This window comes from Cydia splendana, chromosome 4, assembly GCF_910591565.1.
Source record: "Cydia splendana chromosome 4, ilCydSple1.2, whole genome shotgun sequence".
Classification (NCBI taxonomy): Eukaryota; Metazoa; Arthropoda; class Insecta; order Lepidoptera; family Tortricidae; genus Cydia; species Cydia splendana.
In genome coordinates, this window is record NC_085963.1 from 7,861,751 (window position 1) to 7,888,136 (window position 26,386).

A 26,386-nucleotide genomic window follows, 5' to 3' on the forward strand; every position below is an offset into this window, starting at 1 on the left:
GCCTAATACATGCGCAAATTGAATGATTGCTATTATACAGGCGCTATACCTACTTTAGCTGCTGTCACTAATTCCACGCTGACGAAGTCGCGGGCAAAAGCTAGTAAGTTATAGTAACAGTTTGAATAGTTTGATAGATAAACATAATTTATAATGATTTTTGTATTAACTGTAAATTATACAAACTATCCGACCCCAATGTAATGAAGCGAAAATGTGTAAAACCAAAATAAATTAATAGGTATAGTGTAATAGCATAATTATTACAATACAAATAATATTAAAAATGTCAACAAATAATTTTGCCAGCTTTTAGGGTCAGATACCCCTATGTGCGCTGTCGAGAAAACCTTTCACCTGGTTTTCGTGGTAGGTATGTATTAATAAGTAAATAAATACGACTAGGTATATGACTGTGCCTAACCGGCCCAAATCCAATACAGACAAAAGTATCCGGCTCGAAGGACCATTTAATTACAATGCTGTTTCTTGCGAACTTAAGATGTTTTCTGCGAGACAGTTGATGTTTCTGGGGCCTAGAAGTGTCCGAAGCCAGGGTGAACGATAGTCGATGGACGACACGCACTCGGCACGCCCTCTATATAAATTCATTAGTTAAATCACCGCCGGCGGCGTTTTATGTCGGTTACTTCAAAGGGCCAGGCCGCCGCGCCCCGCCGGGGGCGCTCGCCCGACTTTTTACTCAGAAAACTCTGTAAACAAAATGATATGGTGCGTCCGAATGTTTGATCCGCCTTTATTATCTGTATACAGAAGGCATGTTTGGCTAGCATGTTAAGGTCCTCTCTTGTAGTAACTGTGGACTTGTAATAGCTTTTGCGCACATGTAAACATTAACTGTCGATCAACTGTGCATACAGCACTTGTCTCATTCAAAAAGTATTTCTGTCCGCATCAAGAAATTAAAACAAAGTATATGACAACTACAAATTTAGTCATCAAATTAAAATGTTTAATTACTTTCTCTAACTGGGGCCTGTTGTTGATTGCAGCATTTTCAGTTAATGATCCGTCGACAGTCAGAGCTGTTTATTTTTCATCCACCCTCTGCTCCTCTCTCCCAGCCTCCCACCCCTTCAGTGCGCGAGCGAGATAGCCCTATTACGTGTGTGGTCCCCAAGCGAGTGGTTCGGGCGTTTCCGCCTCCGCTCGTTCGTTTTCGTTCTCCAGAACGGCAACATAACCTACAGAATCATGATGGCGGCTCAACAAATAGTCAGTGTTGCTCGACTCGCGCCAGTGGCTACACGTGTGTGTTGTGTGCGTTACTATTGTAACGAAACTCGGTGCCGTTCCATGTTTCGAACCGTACAGTGCTAGATAAAAGTGACGAATTACGGTGTACAAGTGTATGGTTATGTGGCGGCGAGTGATATGACAGCGTGTGCCGCCAGACGGACTCCGGCCGTCTTCATGAGGATACTGGTGACAAGCCTGGCCCCGAGATCATGGTGGCTCCCGATTCCGAGGCTCCTTCGAATCCTCGGATAGTGCCAGCTACGCGTGAGAGCCCCTCCGCGGCCGAGGCGCGCCACAGCGCCGATCTGTATATCCGCACCAGCTGGGTGGATGCAGCACTAGCTCTCTCAGAACTTGAAAAGGTACACCGTCAACAACATGCATATGACCGTGCAGACAACTTACCGTCACGTCATGTTGTACCACGTGTGATTGTTTTTCTGTGAATGTCAATAGTCAAGGAACGCGGCAGCGCTAGAGTGGCGCCGTCTAATGGTTAGTCGATTTACCATTTAAACCGCAGTTTTTAAAATAACTAGCCCATAATAATCACGTTAATATCAAATAATATTATGTTTAATGGAATCTAAAAAGTGTACCTTATATTAATAGGTAGCTAAAATGTAAAATTAATAATAATCGTAGACGATACCTTTTCAAGCGTAATAAAATTAAATGGCTAACTATAAATTTCCTCAATAATATTGGAATGAGCTGATGAGCTGCCGAGGTTTTCTCGAGGGGTACCTACAGTATGGGGTTCTTCAAAAAAGGAGTGTACAGATTTTTAAATGGCCGGCAACGCGTAACACATCTGAAGTTGCAGGCGTCCATAGGCTACGGTGACTGCTAACCATCAGGCGGGCCGTATGCTTGTTTACCACCGACGTGGTATTAAAAGACATACATGTTTAAAGTACATATTTCTATGTACTCGGTTAAAACAGTATGATTAATCTCCAAAAACGGATACATACATTACATACCCATTCCGTAATAACCAGGAAATTGTTTGTATGCACACAAATTGTCCCGCCGTTGCCTACGGGACGATTCGGGGAAGGTAGCGCCTTCCTAGAAGGCAGTAAACGCCGCCTCACGGTGGGTCACACCCCTGTAGAGCCTGTGCAAAATATTTCTCAATAGGTATAAAAAGAATGTTCGCTTGCATGATCACTTCACATCATAAAACTTATCATGATACCATACAATGTACCTAATATAAAAATAATTTATTCTTTAAAACGAAACTAATAGCGGCAGTACTCTTTAACAGAATCAATTCAAATTCAAGAACGCTAAGTAAATAAAACCAAAAAAAACCAGCACGAACATACACTTTAAAAAAATTCAAACGAAAGCCCACTTTTGTAATAGGGAAACAAAACAAAAACAGCTGTAATTCGTGGTGAGCTATAATGTAGGTGGAAGTTGGTCGATCGTATGCAAGATGAAGCAATTAAGGCGCAGCGACTGGGGGGCGCGGGAGGGGGGCCGCACGCGCACCGGCGCGGGCGCCGCCGATAGAGACATCAACGCGGCGCATGCCATGCCATACTCACTCTACTAGAAGAGAAATTTTATTTAGCTCCGAGCTAAGATCGTTGCAGCCAGAACTCAGAAGGAACTTATTATCAGTGGGAAGTTTTTACAAAAAAATATAATTATTGCCGTAGTAATAGTGTAAATCGTGAGTAAAATACCTATAGGTGAGCTTAAAATAAATATAACTACAATGTTATTTTATAATAGAGTAAACTCGGTCTATTAAAAAAATTACGAAAGTAGTTTTCTTATTGACAAAACGATACCACCCGAATCATATCTTCCTAATAAATACTTCACCGAAAATAAACAAAAAGAATGCGCAAGATTCTACAAAGTTTTTAAGTCTTGTCTGGTCGGACCGCACAGAACTTGCGTCGTGGAATTGAGACATCTTGTGGTTTCCGATCGTGTATCCCTTTCTTGCTTGGGGAAGGAGTAGTTTCTTTTCTTTCCTTACGATTTATACTCTATCTCTTTCCCACTCGGTTTTCCCACAGATCTTTTGTCTTTGTCCAAACATTGAGCGATTCACGGCGACGGTCAGCAGCTGCGCCGGAGACTTTTTGAGATTGTACAAGATTCAGAGAAACAGGCCATTCTCGATTGTACTAAAGGGTTATGGAAAATGTTAAAAATATACCGTTAGCTGTATGAAAATCTTGTTCGTTATAATTTATATACACAAAATGATCTCGAACATGTTATTACATTATCCTTTACACATTAATGAGTTCGTAATCTAGGTATTAATACATGTTTTAGAAGATGTATAGCAAAAACTAAAAATAGATACATATTAATAACTGCATTAAAAATAAATACTTACATATTTTTGGGCCTTAAAAAACCAATCACTAAAAATGTTCGGAGATCATAAAGATTAACAAAATCTACATTTACAACGGCCGAAATTAGCAGAGGCCATTGATAATTGGTATCGTTTATCATCCGACTAATAAGGTAATGGAGTCCAATAAAAAACAGCAGGTTTGCGGCATGTGGGTTAGCCACAAGCAATTCAGGTATCAGATGACGCCACGTGAGCCGTTTAGGCCACCGGCTCCATGCAACATGGGACTGCGTACACACTTCATTGCACATCGTCGACTGTTACCCTCATATCTCCGCTTCTGGGCCAGTAGCTTCACACCAGCTGGCCAAATTACTGCCACTGGTGGTCTTTTATTTCCGTGATTTTACAGCCAGGTTCACTAGTAACCTAGTGCATTACTGATAAGGTCGCTATCATATGCTGCTCAAACCGGTTACGCTGCCCACTACTAGGCAACTTTCTCAAGAATATTGACTTGTTTACCGCGTTCGACATGTTAATTTAACAAATTAAAGTTTTTTTATTCCGGCTGTAGGTCATTTATAACTTGATATGTACGCATAATTATTTACCTATCTATAGGTAAGACGCGTAAAGCTTCCGCTTGTTTAAGTATCCTACACCAATGGAATGGCTCTTTCTTTTTAATTCCTAATGGTTAACATGGTTCAGTCGCCATGAGATATATCGAAGCAACCGAGGTGCGCAAATATATCTGAACACGCCCTCTAACGCCTTGAAAATAGAGGCGTGTTCATATGTTTGTTAGCACCTTGGCCGCTCCGATATATCAGTACTTTAAGAAATGACTGACTGAACGACTTCCCAAACATAATATCTATAAAAATATGTATTATTGCACCCAAGTTTTTTGTAAAATAACGAATATACTTCTGCAAGTGAACCAGTCTATGAACAGATAAATCCAGTAACCTTCAATAGCGAACAAAAAGAGTTAAGATATTTTAATACGAGCTTGTGTATTCGAGCAACCCTTGTGGGTGGGATTCACATTATCACCGATTGGCAACTCCATTGATGGCTCCTAATGAGTAGTCGTACGGATCAGGATTAAATGTTTAATCCACTGCACCACTGTTTTCTTGAAATAGTTGTATAATAGCCTGAACCTTGGAAAACTGGAACTCACTTGTATTCTCGACGCCCTTTAAGGGTATGGTAAGTAGGTACTATGAAGCAACTAAGCGCACGATGCCTCGTGCATTCTGATGGGATAATAGACCCCACACTCACGACCCATTATATGCAGATCCGGAACACTGCCGGGGCCCGCCGTGTCGGCCAACTCGATTGATGCCAGCGGATGTCAAAGATCGCGCCAATCAACCTCCGCTCCAAGCCACTTGCTAAACTAATACACGAACATGCCACATGACGTGAATGATTGATAAATCATCCTACGTTGGGGAACTTTGTATTTAAACAGAACATAAATAAATATAAGAGCCTGATAAGAAAAACGAGTCGCCAAGCACCTGCCGCAAAGATTAATTCTGGGGAAGGACATTCTGTGATTGCAAAAGGACATCAGTTCGTAAAGTACACGCGAAAATTGTAAAGAATTTCATAATTGCTACTTTCAGAGGTGTAAAGTTGTAAACAAACAACCAATTATATTACAACATCGTCTCAAATGTAAAATGTAGTTGCGAGTTGCGACTAATGAATATTATGTTGTCCTAGGTTTTGTAATTGTCATTTGTCATTAAAATTTGACTAGGCACAGATTGTTTGCTCATTAATGGCTATCTACTGTTATGAAATCTATAATAAACACTTTTAAGAGTAATTATGTTTATTGAAGTAGATGCTTAATTATTACAATAGTGCTGACCTCTGATAAGAAAGGCTAGACATAAAAGCGGCTGGCGTGTCACTGGGCAGCCGCTTCTTAAATTATCTTCTGACGGTTTCCTGTGAGATGATAAAGTGCTCTGTTTACTCGATAGTGTATTTATAGTGTGATAAAAATATATTTTAGTTCATCTTCATGGCATGATGGCTCAGTGAATTGCTTTTGTAATAATCATCCTTTAATACATATTAGAACAGATCATCTCTGTAAGATACAAAGTCATCACCATCAGTAGTAAGTTATTTGCTCCTGGAGTTTAATCCTTATCTGCAGGAAGTACCGCGCACCGCAATGTCGCCTGTGTTTTATGGATTATAGTAACTTATCCACTCAGTAGCACTTACGTAAGCATTGTCATCATTGGAACTATATCCCAAAGATTAACACTCCATAATACACCAATTTGGCGCCAACTAGCTTCCGACACGAGAATGTAGTACGGTACTATCACAAATATGATCTGTTGGCGTAGTAGATCCCTTACGAGCGTTTCGCGTCGTACATTAGGGTTGCCGTATTTGGTACCTGAATGAAGGGTCTGCGCAGTGTCGGTGCAGTTCCGTACGTTCCACGTGGGCCGCGCGGCGCGGGGCGCGGGGCACCGGCCCAGGCGCATTCCGGCCGTGACGTCACGCCCACCCAGCGCGCTCGACATCGACATTCACTGCGCCCGCACACTATCGACCGTTCTGTCCTGACTCTCGACGTACCTATCTTCTATTAAAATATTATTGCCTTATTTGTTGATGTTGACTTCATTAACTGTGTGTAACTGTGCGTACTACAGTTCAGCGAACTCGTTCCCCATTCCTCGCATAGCGCCGATTGAAAATAAACGCCTCGGAATTCGCTCAAGTCGCTAACGATGGTGTAATTGGTGCTGTCAGGTTCGCGTTTCGTTCTCGCGAGAGGTGCGGCGCTGTTCCCGCGGTTTATATGTGGGTAATTTAATAAGGTATGATTCAATAGTAATCCGTTACCCGAGTGGCCTTCGGGCGCACCTCTCCTTAGCGAGAGGTATCTATAAGACTTGACTACATACCACATAATGTTAGGGTTTGCGGAACTGGTACAGAAGGAATACAAGCAGAGCTTGAGGGCTGTTCGAGTCACGCGAGTGTGCATTGCCCTCTGCTCCTCGCCTTGGCCTTGCGGTCGCGCATAATATGTTATGACAACGCCGCCATTATGACGTGACACTTCATTCATGATAATTGAGTCTAATTATGTAGCGTAATCTAAAACACAAAATGGTTTTAAATCGTGCTCCTAATTTCTGAAAATGTTTAAAGAAACAGTAGTGTTTTTAATATCAGTCTTTTAGAACAATTCAAAAGGTCCGTTGTAGGTGTAAAAACCTGTAGGTAGGTGTATTAAAAATAAGCCACAATTAGCAACTTTTTTATCAATCTTTAGGACTTCCAAATCAAATGAATACTGAAGAAAGAAAGTCGTATTCTAACCAAGAAGTAAAATAAATTTACAACAGTATTTCAATCCTTATCAGTTCGATCTGTTGTACAAAACGCAGTACAACGAAGAAGGTTTTTTTATTATCTTAAAATTTTCTTCGTAAACGTTGATGATACCGAGCTGGCCATTAGGCCGGATGGCGTAATCGCCGCTCAACACCGGCGTCGCCGATTGAGTTATTATTATGTAATTAGTAAGCGGTCAGGGCTGTTCCGATCGCTAACAGAGTTCAGGCGAACCGAGCGCGTGGGCGAACCAATATAAGTGCACTCTTCGGTAACGCGTAGTTGTTACGTAGCTCGAGATCAAGGAAATACTTGCCTACCTGAGCGTTCAATTAGCCAGGGACCGGTTAGCAATAGGAATATGCGCTATGCGGTCTCTATATTCGGCTGGAGTCCTGCAAGGCGCCACGGGAGCGCCTCATTAATCACAATCATCTGGAAATTATTTCCAATTTTATGTTTTATTATTACGTCTACCGCCAATGATACCTGTATTGAGGAAACATTTAAATTTAATCACCAGAAAAAAACTTGCATCTTGGTTCCGTACCGCATAGGTCGTTCAGCTAATACAATATCAGTGGGTGATAGGTAGATGATAGGTACTTAACTAGAAACTAAGTGACTTATTGTTCGGATAATAGTCATAGATAAGTTTTAGTTGACTTATTTTAAATATCAGTATACCTAGTATAGTATATAGTAGTATATACCTTTCTGGCTAAATAACTAATGTGTCCAAACACAATTACGCTGAAAAAGAAAACCGTTAGGGTTATTAATACACGAAATATTAAGATTCAACTCACCTTGATTTTGACACCACATATCTCATAAGATAAGAGTGCAGTAGAATGTCTGTCACTACGTTATGTGTCACCTATTATTTGCATGAACAATAAGCATGACGCTTCAAATCAAAGCAGCGAGCGGCAAATCAAGGCCGTTCATATATTTGGTCAGCGCAATTTGCCTTGATTTGCCGCTCGCCGCGCCGCGTGCTGCTTGCGTCCGCGGGGTCCGCGGCCCAATGCTTTGTTTGCCTTTTCAGTGAAAGTATAGAATTTGGCCGATCGATGTAAAACAAATATTGAAGGTAGTTCAATTTCCAGGGTAACATCGAAGGCGGTCGCACGTCGCTGTGGATCCGCGCGTGGCTGCAGGAGCAGCTGTTCGTGCTCGGGTGCTTCCTGCAGGGGGACGCGGGGAAGGTGCTCTTCGTGGCCATCCTCGTGCTGTCCACCTTCTGCGTCGGCCTCAAGTCTGCGCAGATACACTCGCGCGTCGATCAGCTCTGGGTTCAAGGTATTTTTACTATTCATTATACAACCAATACTCGGAAGGCAAACGAACAAATGTTTCACACATTACTCATGTACGTATTTCTTTTTTGCTTAGCGTACATTTCATTTGAACTGTATACATTGTATGTAAGGTTTCAGGTTTCATTATTTTTACGAAATAACTTTTAGTTTCCAGAATTTACTTGTATACATTTTTACAATTCAAATACAATAAGACCAGTTGACTTCTTAGAAATTATGTTCGACAAGGATTTTAAATATCATCTTTTTTTATCTGATTACGTAGTTTGTGATATTATTAGCATCTTCTTCTTCTTCTTCTTAGTCGGTACACTCTTGCCAGAGTGGTCGTGGTCATCATTGTGAATCTCGATGAGTGATGATCTTGCTAATACGGCGCCATTCGTCGCGGACTGCAGCTTTCCGGGTACATTCGTATTAGCATCTAGCGAACAAAAATATTCTTGCATTCGCCGTAGTTGAAAATACCAAGGATAACATTCTAATAACCTACACAGGTTAAACGCATCGTGTGACACGCACTCGCCAATAAAACGCCAACGCACCTGCCTGCACGACAACTTTATTCTCCTAAAGTACGAATGATCAAAAAACCATAGGCATCAAGATAAGCGCAGTGGCGCAATGTGCATCGAAGGAATACCAACAGCGGCGGCTTGCCCGCTTCCGTCGACGTGCGCCGCATACTGCTGCCCCTCGAATATAAATGCAACCATTAACATCCAATATTAATGCATCCATCAACATCCAAATTACAATTTAAACGTCCGCTGCAGCGGCAAAAAGAGAAGCCCGCCCCGCCGCTTAGAAGCTCGTTCAAATAAATGCTAGAGAGTCGTGGTAAGGTGCTTTGGGATAACTTCGAGAGCGGGGTAATTTTGAAAATTGCTAATTTCTACGGAACTAGAAGGACTTTCTGCTGTTGCAACAGTAAGCAAGATGCCCTTCTCAACCAGTCAGACTATAGATAGGGCCAAAATTAATCTGCCTGCTACCTGGGTTTATATTAGATTGAAACTGGAAGATCCGACATGCACGTGTGACATTTTATTAAATTTCTCTTCATATTATCAAAAGTTCCCGCTAACCAATAGGCACACTGTCGATGACATTCTCAATTCCAATACATTTGCTTGTTAATGCGAACATTTAAATTGCAATTTTTGAGGTTTAAGCTGCAAATAAAAATAAATAAATATTCATTGATTTTTCTTTCATGACATGTTTCATAGAAGAAACTAAGTCCCTGCGGAAGCCAGCTCGTCACGTTTGTGTCGTGTCTATAAAAACTTGTCATTCATTATTCTTTTGGCGGCGATTATTGAATGAATTAAATTACCGGCGCATCCATTATATTCAAATGAGCCTGTACGTGCAGATTTGATGACACGATACTTTGCAACTTTGATTTGAGTTCACTTTGTGTGTTCAATTAGGTACGAGTTGTTTGTAACTTTAGGTACCGTAAAACGGGGTGAGTAGGTTTCGCAGGGAGAGTTGGGTTATGATTATGAATGGGGAGAGAAGGTTTGAGAGGGGGGTGAGAAGGGATTTTAAGGCTACTGCTACAAAAATAATGTATTCCAATTTAAAATGGGGCTATAGTAATACGCATAATAAAAAAAAATCGATCCAACAATCTTCCAAAATCACCTTTGTATGAAAAACCCTCTCACCCCAAATACGAGGCACTACGGGGTCAGGTGGGTTTTCCTCTTTATCGTCAAATTTATGAAATGGAACTACCCAAAATAAAATACAAACTAAAATACAAACGTCCGAGCCACTTATTATATACTATACATACACCATTCAGTTTTCACATGTAAAAATAAAATTTTATCGAGGTTTGAAAGTCAAATTTCACCCAACTCACCCCATTTTACGGTAATTATTTTAAGTAGGTATCAAAAAAATACGTATCATGTTGATCCTTCAGAGTTTAAAAAAGATTTCTTTATACATATTGATCCTATCGAAAAAGTGTATAGAATCTCCTCTAACATATAGCTGAATGTATGTTTTCGTTTGGCGAGCTATTGATATAGTGGCATTATAGATTCGCATCAATGAAATACATACATATTAAGTTTTATTTGCCGTATAACTGGATTAATTGTTAGCCATTCATATACAGTTCATTGTACCTACTAATTTGTTAATTCACGATTTTCGAGGTAGGTAGGTATGCAAGATAATAGGTACCAATTTTTTTTTATCAGCTCAGTCTGAATTGTCATTTAGTCTTGCCCGAAGTAGACACAACTATTAATTACTTACCTATACGTATACTTTTCGAATACCATGTTAAGACTACTTAGTGCACAAGGCACTTCCACCAGGAATGGTCACAAGTGTCACGAGCATGCAAACCAGCATGGATTGGTAATTTTAGTATTGATTACTTTTTGTTGTTTTACTTTGTGATTCGTAAAAAACGAATAGGTATAAACACCTAAACTATAAAGAGGATACCCACCAAAGAACGAGTTATAAATTAATTTGAAGATTATCGGGTTACAGTAGGGTAGGTACCTACTTTGATAATTGTTCTCTGACGTTATAGCTTCTACATATAATTAATAAACGATTGATGCAGTCGTTCGTTCTGACAGGATGCGTATTTCCTATGTGGACTCTTTACTTTGAATCTATATTCCACTGTAATCAGTAGGCATATATTTAGTCGTTTTCCCTAATTAGATTTTAAGAATGCTAATTACACATATTATTATTACATACATATATTTTCCAACTCGCACTTAGATTATTATTGTTATGTTTTCTGTGCCATCTGCTACGACGTAGCACATGTAGATAGCATCTGTAGCGGTGTCTACGGTCGAATAACTAAACTGTTGGGTAGCTGTAACAGAATCGATATTGACTTCTCTCAATAAAAGCTTTTAAAAGTGTACAACAGACTTTTGTAGTAAAAACATAATTAGGAAAACAACTCTTCATTGTCATAAACATAAGCAACAAACAAAAGTTTTGTTTCTAAAGTATTATTTACAATCGCTTTCAAGTTTCAATAGGTCTGACTCGGAGCTGTGGAGACTGTCCTTGAATACGACTGATAGTAAACAACCGGTATGTTTTTTATTGCCCAAATTCTTTGTATCTGGGTGGTCTAACAGTGTTTTATGATACATACATTAACAAAGTTGAAATCCATACCTTATAATTAGACAAACGTTCAATGAAACACATAGTTACATCAAGGTTCCAGCAAGAGTCGATGACCTATTTCATTTGATATTATCGGTTTACAGCGACCGTGAATAACTTATTTATTATTTCTATCCAATTGTGTGGAATGTATAAAATGTGACCATAGGATCTTTAATAGCCTCTGGCTAGTAATTAATTCACATGCAATGCAGTAGAAAATATCGCTCATTCATACGGTTCGCCTATAAAATAAATTCTTAAACATCATTTATATCTTTGCTACCGTTCAAACAATACATATTGAGGGCTTTATCGCAGAACAAAGCCTCCGTTAAACAATGCCGAAGGCCTCGGAGTTCGGAGTCACCTAACAACTTAATTAGGTGGCCCGCGGCCGCCCGTAAATATACCCACGTGAAATTACGACCGATGATAAAACTAAAAAAATGTATAACATTTCTATTGACTCACAAAAAACGAGGTATCCGATTGTCCGGCCCGCTTTTGTGTGAAGACGTCGTGCTGTGACGCGGTCTGTTCCACACTCGCCTTTACGCTTCGGTCCTGCCCTACTCGGAATTGGTTCTTTTGCGAGCGCGGGTCGAGCGTGATGGCTCAATCGAGAGCGCAGCGGGCGCGTCAAGCTCGAGATGGCATACCCACCGTGGAGAATGAGTATTATGTGCGGAACGTGACGGGACTTACGGTATTCTATAGCAGGTAGATAATTAAGGATGCGGTCCAACACCATTTGCACAACTCATAATTGAATAAGGTATTCCTAGACTGCAATAATGATGTTAGTTTTTCTGACTTCACCCCTTCCTATAATTTATTGTCGATTTCTTATGAAACAGCTGTGGCATACAAAATCGTAGAACTTAAAGACAGAACCATTTTGTCCGGCCTGACCTTATGACCTTAATTGGTTCTAGATTAATTGACGAACACTTTCGAGAGACACATTCCTCCTTAGCTTTCACTTGAGACATTCTAATTTTTCGTTCTGCACTTTGAGAATTTTTTAGGGTCAGTTGCATCAACCACAGTCTACCGGCTCGATTCGGAAAATGAATTAGATTTCTACTAGACTTCAACAAGTTACGATACGGATAATTTAAAGATATTTGTAAGATAGATATGTCAAATTTGACGTTTCCGCGATTGTGGAGGTCCTCTTGAACGATTTCGACAAGTTATGACTTAGATATCCAAGTCATATCTAGTCGATATCTAATGTAGATCTAGTTGATCTCTAAATCGTCTCAAGATCTTGTGATTATCTCGAAATCCGAATAGGCCTGTACGGAATGATTACCGTAGGTAAAGTTACCTAAATGACTAGTAGTCTTGACTACATATTATACTACACTACCCATATATATAATAACAATTGTACGAATGTAACTACTACACTAACTATGAACTATGGAAGCCACAGGTCCTAAATTGCAATCAGGGAGCATGGATGGAGTGCTCCAGCGTCTGTATCTTTATGGATCGGCGTGGGTCCGGCGTCGCTCTCGCAAAGGACGCGATTTGTTTATTCCGCCATCCATCTGTTGTCTACGCTGGCTAATTTGCATAGAGGGCCTGGCCGGGCGCGCGGGCGGAAGGCCGGACCACACGGGCCGGGCGCAGGCGCGCGGGTGGCCGCGCAACACAACATGCGCGAGCGCACGTAGCGCCCCCCGCTCCCCGCACCGTGCTATTCTTTGTGACGGACGTCATTCATTGCGATCGTATCGTTTCTGATCGATCACACTACAAAACGTCATTATCACCGGTCGCGCACGTAGCCTGCAAAGTGCAAAGCCAATCCAAACAGTTTTATCATCTGGCGAATTACACATTGTGCTGATCTGCAACGCGGTCATTAACTGTCGCTTTATGCACTGGAATGTATTGCGTTATGAAGGGAAATATTCATACCTACTCAGTAATCAGTATCATTGAGTATGAATATGTGCTGCACAAATTGTGCCTTGGCAGTTACAGAATCAGAAAAGTGGTGTCTCAGTAAAAGAAGGTTGTGTTGCGATAGCTTTGCGTGAATCGCGTGATCTTACATCGCCTGCCTCTCGCTACACTATACCCCATGTTGTGCAACGGTTGACATCTCAATTTAGTGCGGTATGGGTTGGGAAATTTAAGTCTGTACACATCAGGTTTTGTCCGTACCAATAAAAAGTTTACGCAACATGTTCCTGTTCCTGCTCCCCATAAACCATTTAATTAGAATTGAAACGTGATCGATATTAATGGCGTCGAAAATCCGATACTTAAATCAATCTCCACGCTTTCCAACGAGCTAGAGTTACGTTGGCGTCGTAATTTGCGCCCACGACTCCGGTAGGTGTTAAAATAGAGGCGCCCTGTGCGGGCGCCGATCCCATTCCACTTGCTTTATGATAATCCTCAATATCCGGCGAGTGAGCTATGTTTAGGAACGAAGCACGCCGCAGGTTGAGCGCCCCTGCCTTGCACTTGAACAGCCATTACGTTACGTTGGCCTGGTTCAACGATTTTGCATGGCAGGGTCAAGGATAACAGAGATTGATAAGTTGATAACAATTCGTTATATATTACTGAAGTCAAAATGTCTGAAGTCTATAATGTTTAAATCTAGCTTATGCTATTTGCTAATACGAGTATCAAAAAGGTACATGCAACCTATAGCAGCAGGAGTTGGAGCAAGAAAACTCACATGATAATTCCTAAATCAATTTAATTCCTAAATTCCTTATTTTATGTACCTATCATGGAATGGACATTAAAATCACGGTTCATGAAATACTCGTACAGCCTGGTGACATAGAGACTAACAGACAGACAGATGGACAGTGGAGTCTTAGTCCCGTTTTTACCCTTTGGGTACGGAACCCTAAAAAGACAGTAGGACATAGTGCGGTCCACACAAATGTTTTAATCACAGATACCTAAGCAAAAAATCTCCGGCACACACCAGGCTGTCTTCATCAACTTTTTGTAAAATGTAATGCTTATTAAGCTAATTTCCATACAAAGTGTTTTGCGAACGACCGCGACCGAACTTATCATGACATATATATGACAGATGATCAATTGGGGCCTTTATGTGAGTAGGTATATGTTTCATTCAGTTGTAAAATAATAACTTGAACCATTCTCAAGTTGGTTTTCACTAATACATTGAATACGAAAAGTTTCATGAAGTCTTGCTTGATATTGGTTATATGTACAAATTAATACATTTTAAATAAAAATTGTCATTGTCACCTGTCGTCAATTTGTAAAATAGGTAGACACCCGGCGCGTCGTTAAAAATATCGTACTTAAGTTGACACAAAATAAAGAAGGAAGTCTAAAAATGGTTATCACCAGTTCTCGACGTTCTCGTTAAGCCGTCGACTGCTGCGATCGGTTGAACGCTCGTGGCATCACCCTATAAATTAGCGACCAAAATAAGAAGTTCCCCGTGTGAAGAAGCGAGGGCGTTATACACACAAGGGTATCATTCCGGTCGCTCACCGAGGACAGGCGAGTCTAAGACTCAGCTAGGTCACTCAGGGGAACCTCTACGATTAGTTCTTAAGGATTTCGGTGCCATGTTACGCTGTTTCTTCCAATTAGAACATCTTTGCCTGCGGTTGCAGATCCGACGATAATGCATGCTGAGACAGTTACACCGCGCTAGCGGCTATTCTTTGTAACGCTTTCCCAAACAACACACGCGCATTGTGAAAATAGTACGTTGTAAACCTACGTGTAACGTAAACAACTCAAACAACTCAACTTTGAAAACAAGTTGTACAGAATCGCAAGTCAGTTTTCATTTTTACGTAACGATGTCTGCATCAGTTGTGCTTATTTTCTCACACCTAATTTAGTTCAGGCCAAAATGTGACAAAACGACTTATAAATCAATGGCCGGGTGTTAATTGGAACGAATTCTCGTCCCGATAATGCAAACCACCTATATACGAATTCTCGAAATTCTTATAAGCTTAAAATAAGGTCTATATTTGACTCTCACTCCCTTTTTGCAGGGTCCTCTAAAAACATCGACGTTACCAAACCACTTACAATTTTTTTCGATACCCATTTTAGCTTACCTGCTGTGCGTATTTTAAAAGGCACCTGCCTTCAATTCAAGATAATTAATTGACTTGTTATGAATACGTCTGTACTTTTACCAGCCTAAATATTGGGTTGTATGTGTCTGACGTCATTGCTTGTATTATGCTCGTTTATTTCGCAGAAGAGAAAAACTGACCACAAAATATTCTTAAACCCTAATTCCGTTACCTATGCTTGTTTGGATTTTTTGTTTTGTGTTTAGTATGCACAATTGTACATAGTTTCTCTGGAATGTCGTAACAAATAAATTATACTTATGCAGTATGCAAAGACGGCGTTATAGGTAGGTATAGCCCTTATTTGATAGGTGCTAATATGGGTGGCTGAGAGACAAAGTCGCAATAATGTCACATGTGCGTTGTTTTGCATTTCATCATACACCGGAGGGCCTATCGCTCTTGCATATTCAAGCGACTGAGAGGCAGATAACGTTTTTCGATGTTAGCGGTAGGAATAAAGTGGGAACAAGGAGTGAAGTTTCTTATTTTAGATACCGTAAAATGGGGTGAGTAGGTTTCGCGGGGAGAGGTGGGTTATGAATGGGGAGAGAAGGTTTGAGAGGGGGGTGAGAAGGGATTTTAAGGCTACTGCTACAAAAATAATGTATTCCAATTTAAAATTGAGCTATAGTAATACGCATAATAAAAAAAAATCGATCCAACAATCTTCCAAAATCACCTTTGTATGAAAACCCCTCTCACCCCAAATACGAGGCACTACGGGGTGAGGTGGGCTTTCCTCTTTATCGTCAAAGTTATGAAATGAAACTACCCAAAATAAAATAAAAACTAAAATACAAACGTCCGGAACACTTATTATATACACCATTCAGTTTTCATATGTAAATATAAAATGTTATCGAGGTTTGAATTTCAGTTTTCACCCTACTCACCCCATTTTAGATAGTCTATAACTTCTTTAAACCAGTGCATCACAAGTTGGGTTGAATTTCACTCGGTTTAATTAATGCCGAGGATGCCAGCATGTAAGTGGTGCGAAGGCGTGGACCCGATAGCAGTCCCCACGTGTAGATAAATCACGAGCGTAGCGCTAACTATCGCGGCTGCCTTCCCTGCCGTGACAAATGTGTCGACACTCACCAATAAGCCGTGGGTGCTGATGGGATAGCTAAAATTAGAAACATTTTTTGTCGATCCTGTCACAGATATCCAACGAGAAATGGCAACATCGTGCACACTATAATGACTGTAAAAAACCTATTTATTGTCGTGTAGATGTTTCATTTAAGTCAAACTCGTATGCAAATATATAAAAAGATAAGTAGGTACCTATCTGATGCGCATTATTTCTTACTTTACCAACATTAAGTTGTGACAACTCACGAATAACTAAATTAAGTTGTCTGTGCCTATAACGACTATCGCATTAAAATGACGATTTATATTAATGGGCCACGGCATTCGAGACTTGTCTCGTTTTACGATAAAGAAAAAAATGTTTCAATGTAAACTAGATTGCATTTTCATTAACTTCTTACTTTTTATGCGGTAGTGCATTCTACATGTTAAATTGTCGGCATTATTTACCTTGTCTAGGTGTAGATAAAAGCTCACCGGCGTGTATAACGATTTAACTCATTTGCACATTGTTCTTACAATTTTATTGTTTTGTTTCAGAGGGTGGCAGATTAGAATCGGAACTGAAGTATATCGCTAAGGCCTTGGGCGAAACAGATTCTTCAACGCACCAGCTCATTATCCAGACTGCTAAAGACCCGGATGCGTCACTACTTCACGCGAAAGCACTCCTTGATCATCTAGAGGTAATTAAGCTTTCTTAACTACCTATTTTTTTTAAATCTTATTTATTTTAACTGTTCGGATACATAAGGTTTAATATTTATGTTTACAGGTGGTTAAGGCAGCAACTAGGGTAACGGTTCATATGTATGACACTGAGTGGAGGCTCAAAGACCTCTGCTACAGTCCGAGTATACCCGATTTCGAGGAGTATCACATAGAAAAGATCTTCGAAAACATCATCCCGTGCGCCATTATCACGCCACTTGATTGTTTCTGGGAAGGATCCCAATTGCTAGGCCCGGATTATCCGATATCTGTACCGTAAGTTATTTTTTGAATCATCTTAATAGTATTGTTATGATGTAGTATATGTTTGATCTAACGGGACCCATACACTGTTCAGCTGTAACCAGCAAAAAAATTATAGAAACCGTTTAATGACTTATCGTACGAAGCATATATTTTTCAACTACGTTGACTTACAATCAACATTATATTTCCAGTTTCCTTCAACACAAACTAAAATGGACGCAGCTAAACCCACAAGAGGTGTTAGAAGAAGTAAAAGGACTGAAGATCCAGTTCCCGCTGAGCACGATGGAGGCGTACATGAAGCGAGCTGGTATCACGTCCGCCTACATGAAGAAGCCGTGCCTGGACCCCACCGACACACACTGTCCAGACACTGCGCCCAACAAAAACGGCCAGGTACTTTCACTTTCTATATCTGTGTTACTATGTACATCAAATAATGGCAAATAGTATCCATAGAACGTAAAATATTTTGCGCTAGCCTAGTTAAGACTAAGGCTATACCTACTTCAGAAAAGTATCTATAAATTCTCATAGTATGTACTTTATATAGTTCCATCAAGGTTTTCCAGCAACCTGTTTACTCAAGAAGAATGTGACATTTTCGTTACTTTAAAATCCCCTTTTTTGTAAACATTAAATATGAATGAGATCAAACTTCGTACGGAGTGATTTGTGACGCCACCGTGAGACCATGATACCCACATTAGGGACTATTACTACAACTCCCGGTCCTTTTATGAAGACTTCAATTTACGACGGTTTTACTGGCGCATAAATAAAACATGTAGAATCACGACAAATAAAATAACTTTATCGAGTCAAACGCATTAAACCTTAAATACTTTTCATAATAATAAAGTATTTTTGGAAACGGTAATAAGACGGGATGAAAGCGGTCGCCGACGGCAGATGGCGGCTACCTGCCGGCGCGTCGCCGTCGCACGCTGCAGTCGCAATCCGAGAAAGTTATGTTCCGATGCTAATTACACACTGAACGCTGCATAATGATATTATCACCCGGAAAGTGGAAACGCTGAATTATGTCTTAAAGCAAAATTTAAACTTATTGAGTCATTTGTACGGTTGTGCAATATTTTATAAATGGACGATACAAGTGCTCGTGGGCTGCATTGGAAACGCAGTCGAATGTGTTGAGTAGGTAGGGCCCGTTTTTGTGAGGTCGGCTCGGCGCGGGTTGCCGCCACCCACGTTCGGCGAAGGGCCGCGGCGCAGATCGGGCGCGCATTGTTCCCTGCGCCCGCGCAGCCGGACCCCGCATTATACGGGCGCATTGTACACGCTTCAATGGGCCTCGTTTGCCGCCGCTATCGCCGTCACAATGACACTATCAATAATGCTCGCCACCCGATACACACAAACGTAGGTACAGTTCCAAGGAAACCTCGTAAATCTTGCGACACCCTTTGTTCGTAACTATGTCGTCCGGAGCAGGTGACACTTGTGCCCGGTAATGAATACGTTTCAATGTGTCGGGAATTTTAAGTTTTTGGTTGTTTAGATTCCAGACGTGGCGGCCGTGCTGTCGAACGGGTGCTACGGGTTCGCAGCGGCGTACATGCACTGGCCGGAGCAGCTGATAGTGGGCGGGGTGACACGCAACAACACGTCGGCGCTGCGCAGCGCGCGCGCACTGCAGTCCGTCGTGCAGCTGATGGGCGAGCGCGAGATGTTTGAGTACTGGTCCGAGAGCCACAAGGTGCACCATGTCGGCTGGAACCAGGAGAAGGCCGCTAGTATACTCGACGCCTGGCAACGAAAGTTTGCAACTGTAAGTTTTGTCTCAAAACCAAGCTCGTAAACTTTTATTTCACAACGTAACAACAAATAAATAATATTTTTCGTTTTGTATGTTACAGGAAGTAAGAAAGACTGCAGCCTCAGTATCACCTTTGTACACCTTCCACCCGTTCTCCACGTCAACTTTAAACGACATCCTAGGAAAATTCTCCGAACTATCCCTTAAGAACATTGTTGTAGGATACATGATCATGGTAAGTTTTTGGATATACAGCAACACTATCGACTACATTGTACGACATTACCTTATTTTGTTTCTTTTAAAATCATTTGTTTTATTTCGATTTCAATTATTTTCAGTTAATTTATGTTGCCGTTACGTTGATGCAATGGCAGGATCCCGTCCGTTCTCAAGCAGGAGTAGGCATTGCCGGAGTACTTCTACTTTCCATGTCAGTTGCCGCTGGATTAGGCTTTTGTGCCCTATTAGGTGATCATTCTTTTTTTTTATTTCGAGTTTATTTTTTCTACAATTACTTCCCTTATAAATTATAATTTAATCACAGACTTAATATCCATATGGAAGTATATAACTGGTATTTTATAATTTTCAGGTATTCCATTCAATGCAACGAGTACACAGATCGTGCCCTTCTTAGCATTGGGTCTAGGCGTGCAGGATATGTTCCTTCTTACGCATACGTACGTGGAACAGTCGGGAGACGTGCCACGGGAAGAGAGAACCGGCCTGGTGCTAAAGAAAAGTGGCCTGAGCGTCTTACTGGCGTCGCTTTGCAATGCCATGGCGTTCTTGGCTGCTGCACTTCTACCAATACCAGCGCTTCGTGCCTTCTGTCTTCAGGTACATAATCAATTCACGTACTCCTGGTTGCTCCTGGGGGCCTAATTGAGCTGAACGTAGTAACACTAAAGTTTCATAATCACAAGTAATTTCTGCGCCAATGATTCCTCATGATTTTTTCGTTACACGAACGATCTGGTAATCGACGGTAATTGGTGCATTTGGTGTAAGTAGATACACATGAATTATTCTCAAAGATTTTTTTCTTTTATTACAGGCAGCTATCCTCTTACTATTCAACCTAGGATCGATGTTGCTGGTATTTCCGGCGATGATCTCTTTGGATCTGCGACGGCGATCGGCTGCCCGTTCCGACTTGTTGTGCTGCATAATGCCAGAAAGCCCGCTCCCCACTCGAGTCAAACGGACGAGTGGAAGATCCACTACACGTAGTGGAAAGACTGACAAGGTTAGTAAATAACACAGTATCATATCATGCCTTGAATTGAATTAATCTTCTGATCGCAAGTTTTGCCAAAATGTCAATCCATTCACCTCTATTATCGTTTCAGAATGCTGTGAAAGATACAAGTAGACAGCCTTTAGACCCAGACAATGGAGGAGCTGAAGCAAAGAAACCGTGTTGTTTGAGCCTGTCTCTCACCAAGTGGGCGAAGACTCATTACACACCATTTATCATGCGGCCTGACGTTAAGGTTTGTATTTTTTATCTAGTAAACTCCTCCTATACGCTACATATTCTTGTTTTCTATATTGATCTAACTTTGTTTCCTTTTTTAGGTGACGTCAATGCTAGCGTTGATCGCTGTCATCTTAGCCAGTGTCTGGGGAGCGACGAAGGTTAAAGACGGACTCGATCTAACTGACATTGTACCTGAAAACACTGATGAACATGAGTTCCTGTCACGGCAAGAAAAGTACTTCGGCTTCTATAATATGTACGCAGTCACGCAAGGCGATTTCGAATATCCCACGAACCAGAAGCTTCTTTACGAGTACCACGATCAGTTTGTACGGATACCGAACATCATAAAGAACGACAATGGAGGACTTACAAAGTTCTGGCTGAGTTTGTTCCGCGACTGGCTGTTAGATCTTCAAGATGCATTCGACAGAGACTTCGCTAACGGGTGTATAACATCCGAGTTTTTCCACAGTAATGCAAGCGACGAGGGCATACTGGCATACAAACTTCTAGTACAAACCGGACACGTGGACAATCCCATCGAAAAGGCCCTCATCAAGGATGTGAAGAACGGCCACCGACTAGTCGACAAGGAGGGCATAATTAATCCGAAGGCTTTCTACAACTACCTGTCTGCGTGGGCTACTAACGATGCTCTGGCTTATGGCGCATCCCAAGGAAACCTGAAACCTCAACCAAAGAGATGGACACACCTTCCTAAAGACGAAAATTTGAATATTCCAAAATCATCGCCGCTTATTTACACCCAGCTCCCATTCTACCTGTCCGGCCTCACGGACACTGAGAACATAAAGAACATGATAATGTCGGTGCGCGAGCTGTGCTTGAAGTTTGAGGCAAAGGGGCTAGCCAACTTTCCATCTGGGATCCCGTTCCTGTTCTGGGAGCAATACTTATATCTGCGGACGTCATTGATGTACGCATTGGGGTGCGCTTTAGCTGCAGTTTTTATTGTAAGTACGCATTTAAATGATTATTTTTTTATTACATTTGACGACCTCATATAGGTACTTAATATATTAATAATTTAATGATTTTTCTATTACTAACTAACTAACAAATATGGCTCAACGATCCAAAGAGGATCTTGGCCTCCGAAACGAGAGCACGCCACTTTTCCCGATCCTGCGCCATTTCCTACCAATTATCGGCTTGAAGCTGACGCAGATCCGCTTCCACACTGTCTCTCCAGCGGTATCTGGGTTTCTATTACTAAACAGTCAATATTTTTATGCGGTAAGAATGTACCGCCTTATTTTATTTAGAATTGCCGCGGATGGCCCAAAAAGTATCTTAGTTAACCTTAATATTATGATTAAATACCTACTCGATACTCTAAAGATCTATTTTAACCAATTTAATGAGTCGATTTTATAATGTCATTAATAACAAAAGTTTGTTAATTCCTCAGGCGGTAATGGTGCTCCTGCTGAACGCGTGGGCGGCGCTGCTGGTGACGCTGTCGCTGGCGCTGCTGGTGCTACAGCTGGTGGGCACCATGGCCGCTCTCGGCGTCAAGCTGTCCGCCGTGCCCGCCGTGCTGCTCGTGCTCGCCATCGGCAGGGGCGTGCACTTCACCGTTCATCTTTGCTTGGTACGTATCCACTTGGAAACCTTTAAGTATATATTTTGCTAAAATTGAGATTTCAACATTTTCGCATTATAGTAACCATTACAACACAAGCCTTATTGCGTTTACTATGGGACGAAATTTGTGTAAGATTGTCCTATAATATTTATTTATTAGATAACAAACTGCTGTGTAGTTTTTACTCGTATCCTGTATTTTGCATCATTAAAATGACCTAAGTCTTCAGAGGCTTTTAATCCGTTTTCGAAACCAAATGTTAGTCGCTTAGAATCGGATCAACTTAAAACCACATGCATAACAAAAGCCTTCACAGATTGCAATCTCGTTAGTGGAGCGCAAAAACCTCGGCTTTCGATCCCGGCGTCGTTTCTTACCTTACATTTTTCCTTTAGGCCTTCGTAACATCCATCGGCTGCCGTCGTCGGCGCGCGATGCTGGCCGTGGAGGCGGTGCTGGCGCCCGTGCTGCACGGCGCGCTGGCCGCGGCGCTGGCGGCCTCCATGCTCGCCACCAGCGAGTTCGGCTTCGTCGCCCGTCTCTTCCTGAGGCTGCTGCTTGCGCTCGTTATCCTCGGCCTGATCAACGGACTCCTGTTCTTCCCTATCGTGCTGGCGCTGTTGGGGCCCGCTGCTGAGGTGAGTTTAAATAAATCTATCACTTTTTATGTAACATGAGGGCAAAATCATAGATTTTACAGAGAACGGAAGAAAAGGGCTTTAAATAGATAAAGCCCTCTCCAGATCTTTTTCTAAATCTTTAATTATGCTACGTAATACCATAATGTTTACCACAATATCAGGAGATAAGTGGCCTCGTCAATTTAATCGTAGCTGGCCAACGTAGGCTGATCCTTTTATTTTTATTTAGCTGATATAAAATAAATAAGTAAATTAATTAAAAATAACAATTGTTTTAAAGTATTGTCTAGCTTGTAGCTTATAAAATAAATTTATTTTTTATCAGGTTCGACCTCTAGAGCACCCTGAGCGACTATCAACTCCGTCCCCGAAATGCTCGCCCATAGCGAGTCGAAAATCGAACTCTGACAAATCTCGCAACAAGCCGTCGCCTCGCTCATGCGCTCCTTCGCTCACCACCATCACCGAGGAGCCGAGCTGGCACAGCTCGGGTCAATCTGCGCAGTCCTCCATGCAGTCCATCGTGGTGCAACCAGAGGTGGTTGTCGAGACGACTACGTATAACGGGAGTGACTCGAATAGCGGCCGCTCTACGCCGACCAAGACTTCGCACTCTGGATCTATTACGACTAAGGTACGAAACGTAAATGGGTATTATGAATTCGTGAAATATTTAAGGATCTTTACTTGATGTAAGCATAGCAAGTTTACATCGATAAGTTACGCGGTTTGGCCGTGTGCCATTCGCGTTGATGACGTGACATTGCTCCCGTAATCCGTTACTATTTCAAGTAAATAATTAAATTAATTTTAATTTAGTTTTATAACATCAACACTGCCGAATTATAGAAAATTTATTAACTATAAATATTTCTTTTTCAGGTGACCGCCACAGCTAACATAAAGGTGGAAGTGGTGACACCCAGTGACCGAAAATCTCGACGCTCGTACCACTACTACGACCGCGACCGCCGCCGGGACCGCGACGACGAACGTGACCGCGACCGAGACCGAGACAGAGACCGGGACAGGGACCGAGATCGGGACCGGGATCGCGACAGAGATCGCGAGAGAGACCGGGATCGGTCCAGGGACAGACGGGACCGGTATAGAGATGAAAGGGAGCACCGCGCCTCGCCGCGCGAGAACGGACGAGACTCGGGCCACGAGAGTGACTCGTCGAGGCATTGAACATTCGAACTAAGCAACTTGACACCCTCAAGTGTGTAGTTTCATAATTGTGAAGTAAGACTTTATCGCATTATTTGTTTTCTTTGGATCTGATCGTTATAAGTAGGAAACGATATCTCTGTCTAAAGTTACACAATCGTGTCTGTGGATCGTAAGACGTCTTGAGGTGCGTAGCGATGTTTGTATTCAAAGCCTTGAGGCAGTATTACAAAGATTGTAATTTTAAGCTAACAATTCATGAAAATAACAATTAGATACAGTGGAGGCTACAATAATTTGTTTTGAAAGTGCTGGTTTGTATTTAAGCAGCCATTTCAATACTGGGACCAAGGGGAGTTAAAATTAACAAATTTAACAGTTGGCTTAATAATATTGTCGTACTTAGGTATGTTTTTGTGTTCTTTGAAGTGTACTTTACACTCTTCTAAATCCGCTACACGGTTAGAAATTTGCTAATTAAACTCCCCGTGGCTCTAGTGATATTGTTGGATGAAGTCATTCCACGAATGCACTAGTGTTTGTAGCGGTGACGCGTGATTCAGTGTGAACTCGAGGTTGAATCTTAAAAGACCAAATATCATTTTAATTCTGTGTGTTCCTATTTTAAAGACATTTCCATTTGTCTCCATAATGCTTCCTGTTATATTTTATACCTTCTCTAAAGACTGTGGTCAAATATTATTATTATGTAATTTATGATATTATTTATTTTACGTTTATGATTATTCTTTCACCAGTGAAGTCTGTTAGAAATCTCAGATTTATTGTACAAATTATTTAGTTACTCGTAGCGTTAGGTTAAGAAGCTATTTATGAGATTACCTAGATATCTAACTGTAATTTGTGATCTTTAGGTAAACGTTCATATAAAATTGTGAAGACTGCATTTAACGATCAAAACACAGTATTCAGAGTACAAGGTAAGTATAAACGCGCGGGCTCCGGCCGCGGCCGGCGCCGACCTCATACATAAGGGAACTAACCAATAACGTTGTGACATTTTGTGCAAAGTACTTATTAGATTATATTAATTTATACGCATATAACATAATGATATTCTGTAAATATAGTTTTAGTATAACTAGGCGGACGATGTTTGGCTGCGAATAACAAGTTATTTTAATACTATAGTTCGTTTTTTTAGCATTAGAAATAAGGTAAGCAATCTTGATGTGTCTTTTAATTGAAAAACACATTTTAAAAATAAGTCACGGCAAATATGTAACAATTATGAATCTAATACGATCATTTATATTCTTCTGCTTTCATAAGTAATAGTTATTGATTTTTAAAAAGCGATTTTCAATTAAAAGTCATGTCAAAATCGCTTATCTTCTTTCAAGTTCTTTCTAATGCTAAAAAAAACGAACAATAGCGAATGGCAACTGTTGAAATACACGCACAAATATTTGTATATCAGGGTAGCTATGCTCCTCGCTACTGTCAAACTTCGGAAATTTGTTTAATTTTGTAATAACTGGTTATTCGCGGCCGGACGACTCGTCTGCAAGGCGGAACGTTTACACCTAGGTAAGCGAGGTGCCTACGACGAGTAGTGCACCATTGTATAGTTTATTTTTATACAATTTTAACTGACGTATTGTCGAAAAACTATAGGTTGTAATGTAAATGAGTTGTGTTTGCTCTTATAGGTATTTGACCCAACGAACAGCTTATATTCAGCAATTAGTCGCCAGGGAAGTGTTGTTTCTGGGACTTTAAATCTTTGATAATAAAAGGTAACTTATTCAAACAGTAGAACACTTCAGTGGTGAGTGATTAGCCTTCTCCTTATTTCTAAATTAATTCCTATTGAGCATTAATGTGACAGCAGCTACTGCCCCAGTGTTTTTTTACGACAACGTATATTACTGTAATTGAATATGAGATTTTAATAAAAATATTTTTACTTGAACAAAACACTTGACAATAATTTTAAAGGAAAGTTAAACTGTCACTGTATTGAGAAAATAAAATAATTTAAACTTA

The 26,386-nt window shown here is 41.0% G+C and overlaps 1 protein-coding gene across 1 annotated transcript; it reads left to right on the top strand.

Annotated features, from left to right (window-relative positions):
* Positions 1-871: 871 nt before the first annotated feature.
* LOC134789765 (protein patched) lies at positions 872-26,386 on the top strand. Its single transcript, XM_063760396.1, has 16 exons — positions 872-1,622; positions 8,107-8,299; positions 17,250-17,395; positions 17,485-17,696; positions 17,879-18,083; positions 19,210-19,479; positions 19,568-19,702; positions 19,809-19,938; positions 20,063-20,310; positions 20,528-20,719; positions 20,823-20,966; positions 21,052-21,930; positions 22,389-22,571; positions 22,961-23,203; positions 23,532-23,840; positions 24,089-26,386. The coding sequence occupies exons 1-16, from the start codon at positions 1,470-1,472 to the stop codon at positions 24,395-24,397; spliced, it is 3,951 nt and encodes a 1,316-aa protein (XP_063616466.1). The 5' UTR covers positions 872-1,469; the 3' UTR covers positions 24,398-26,386.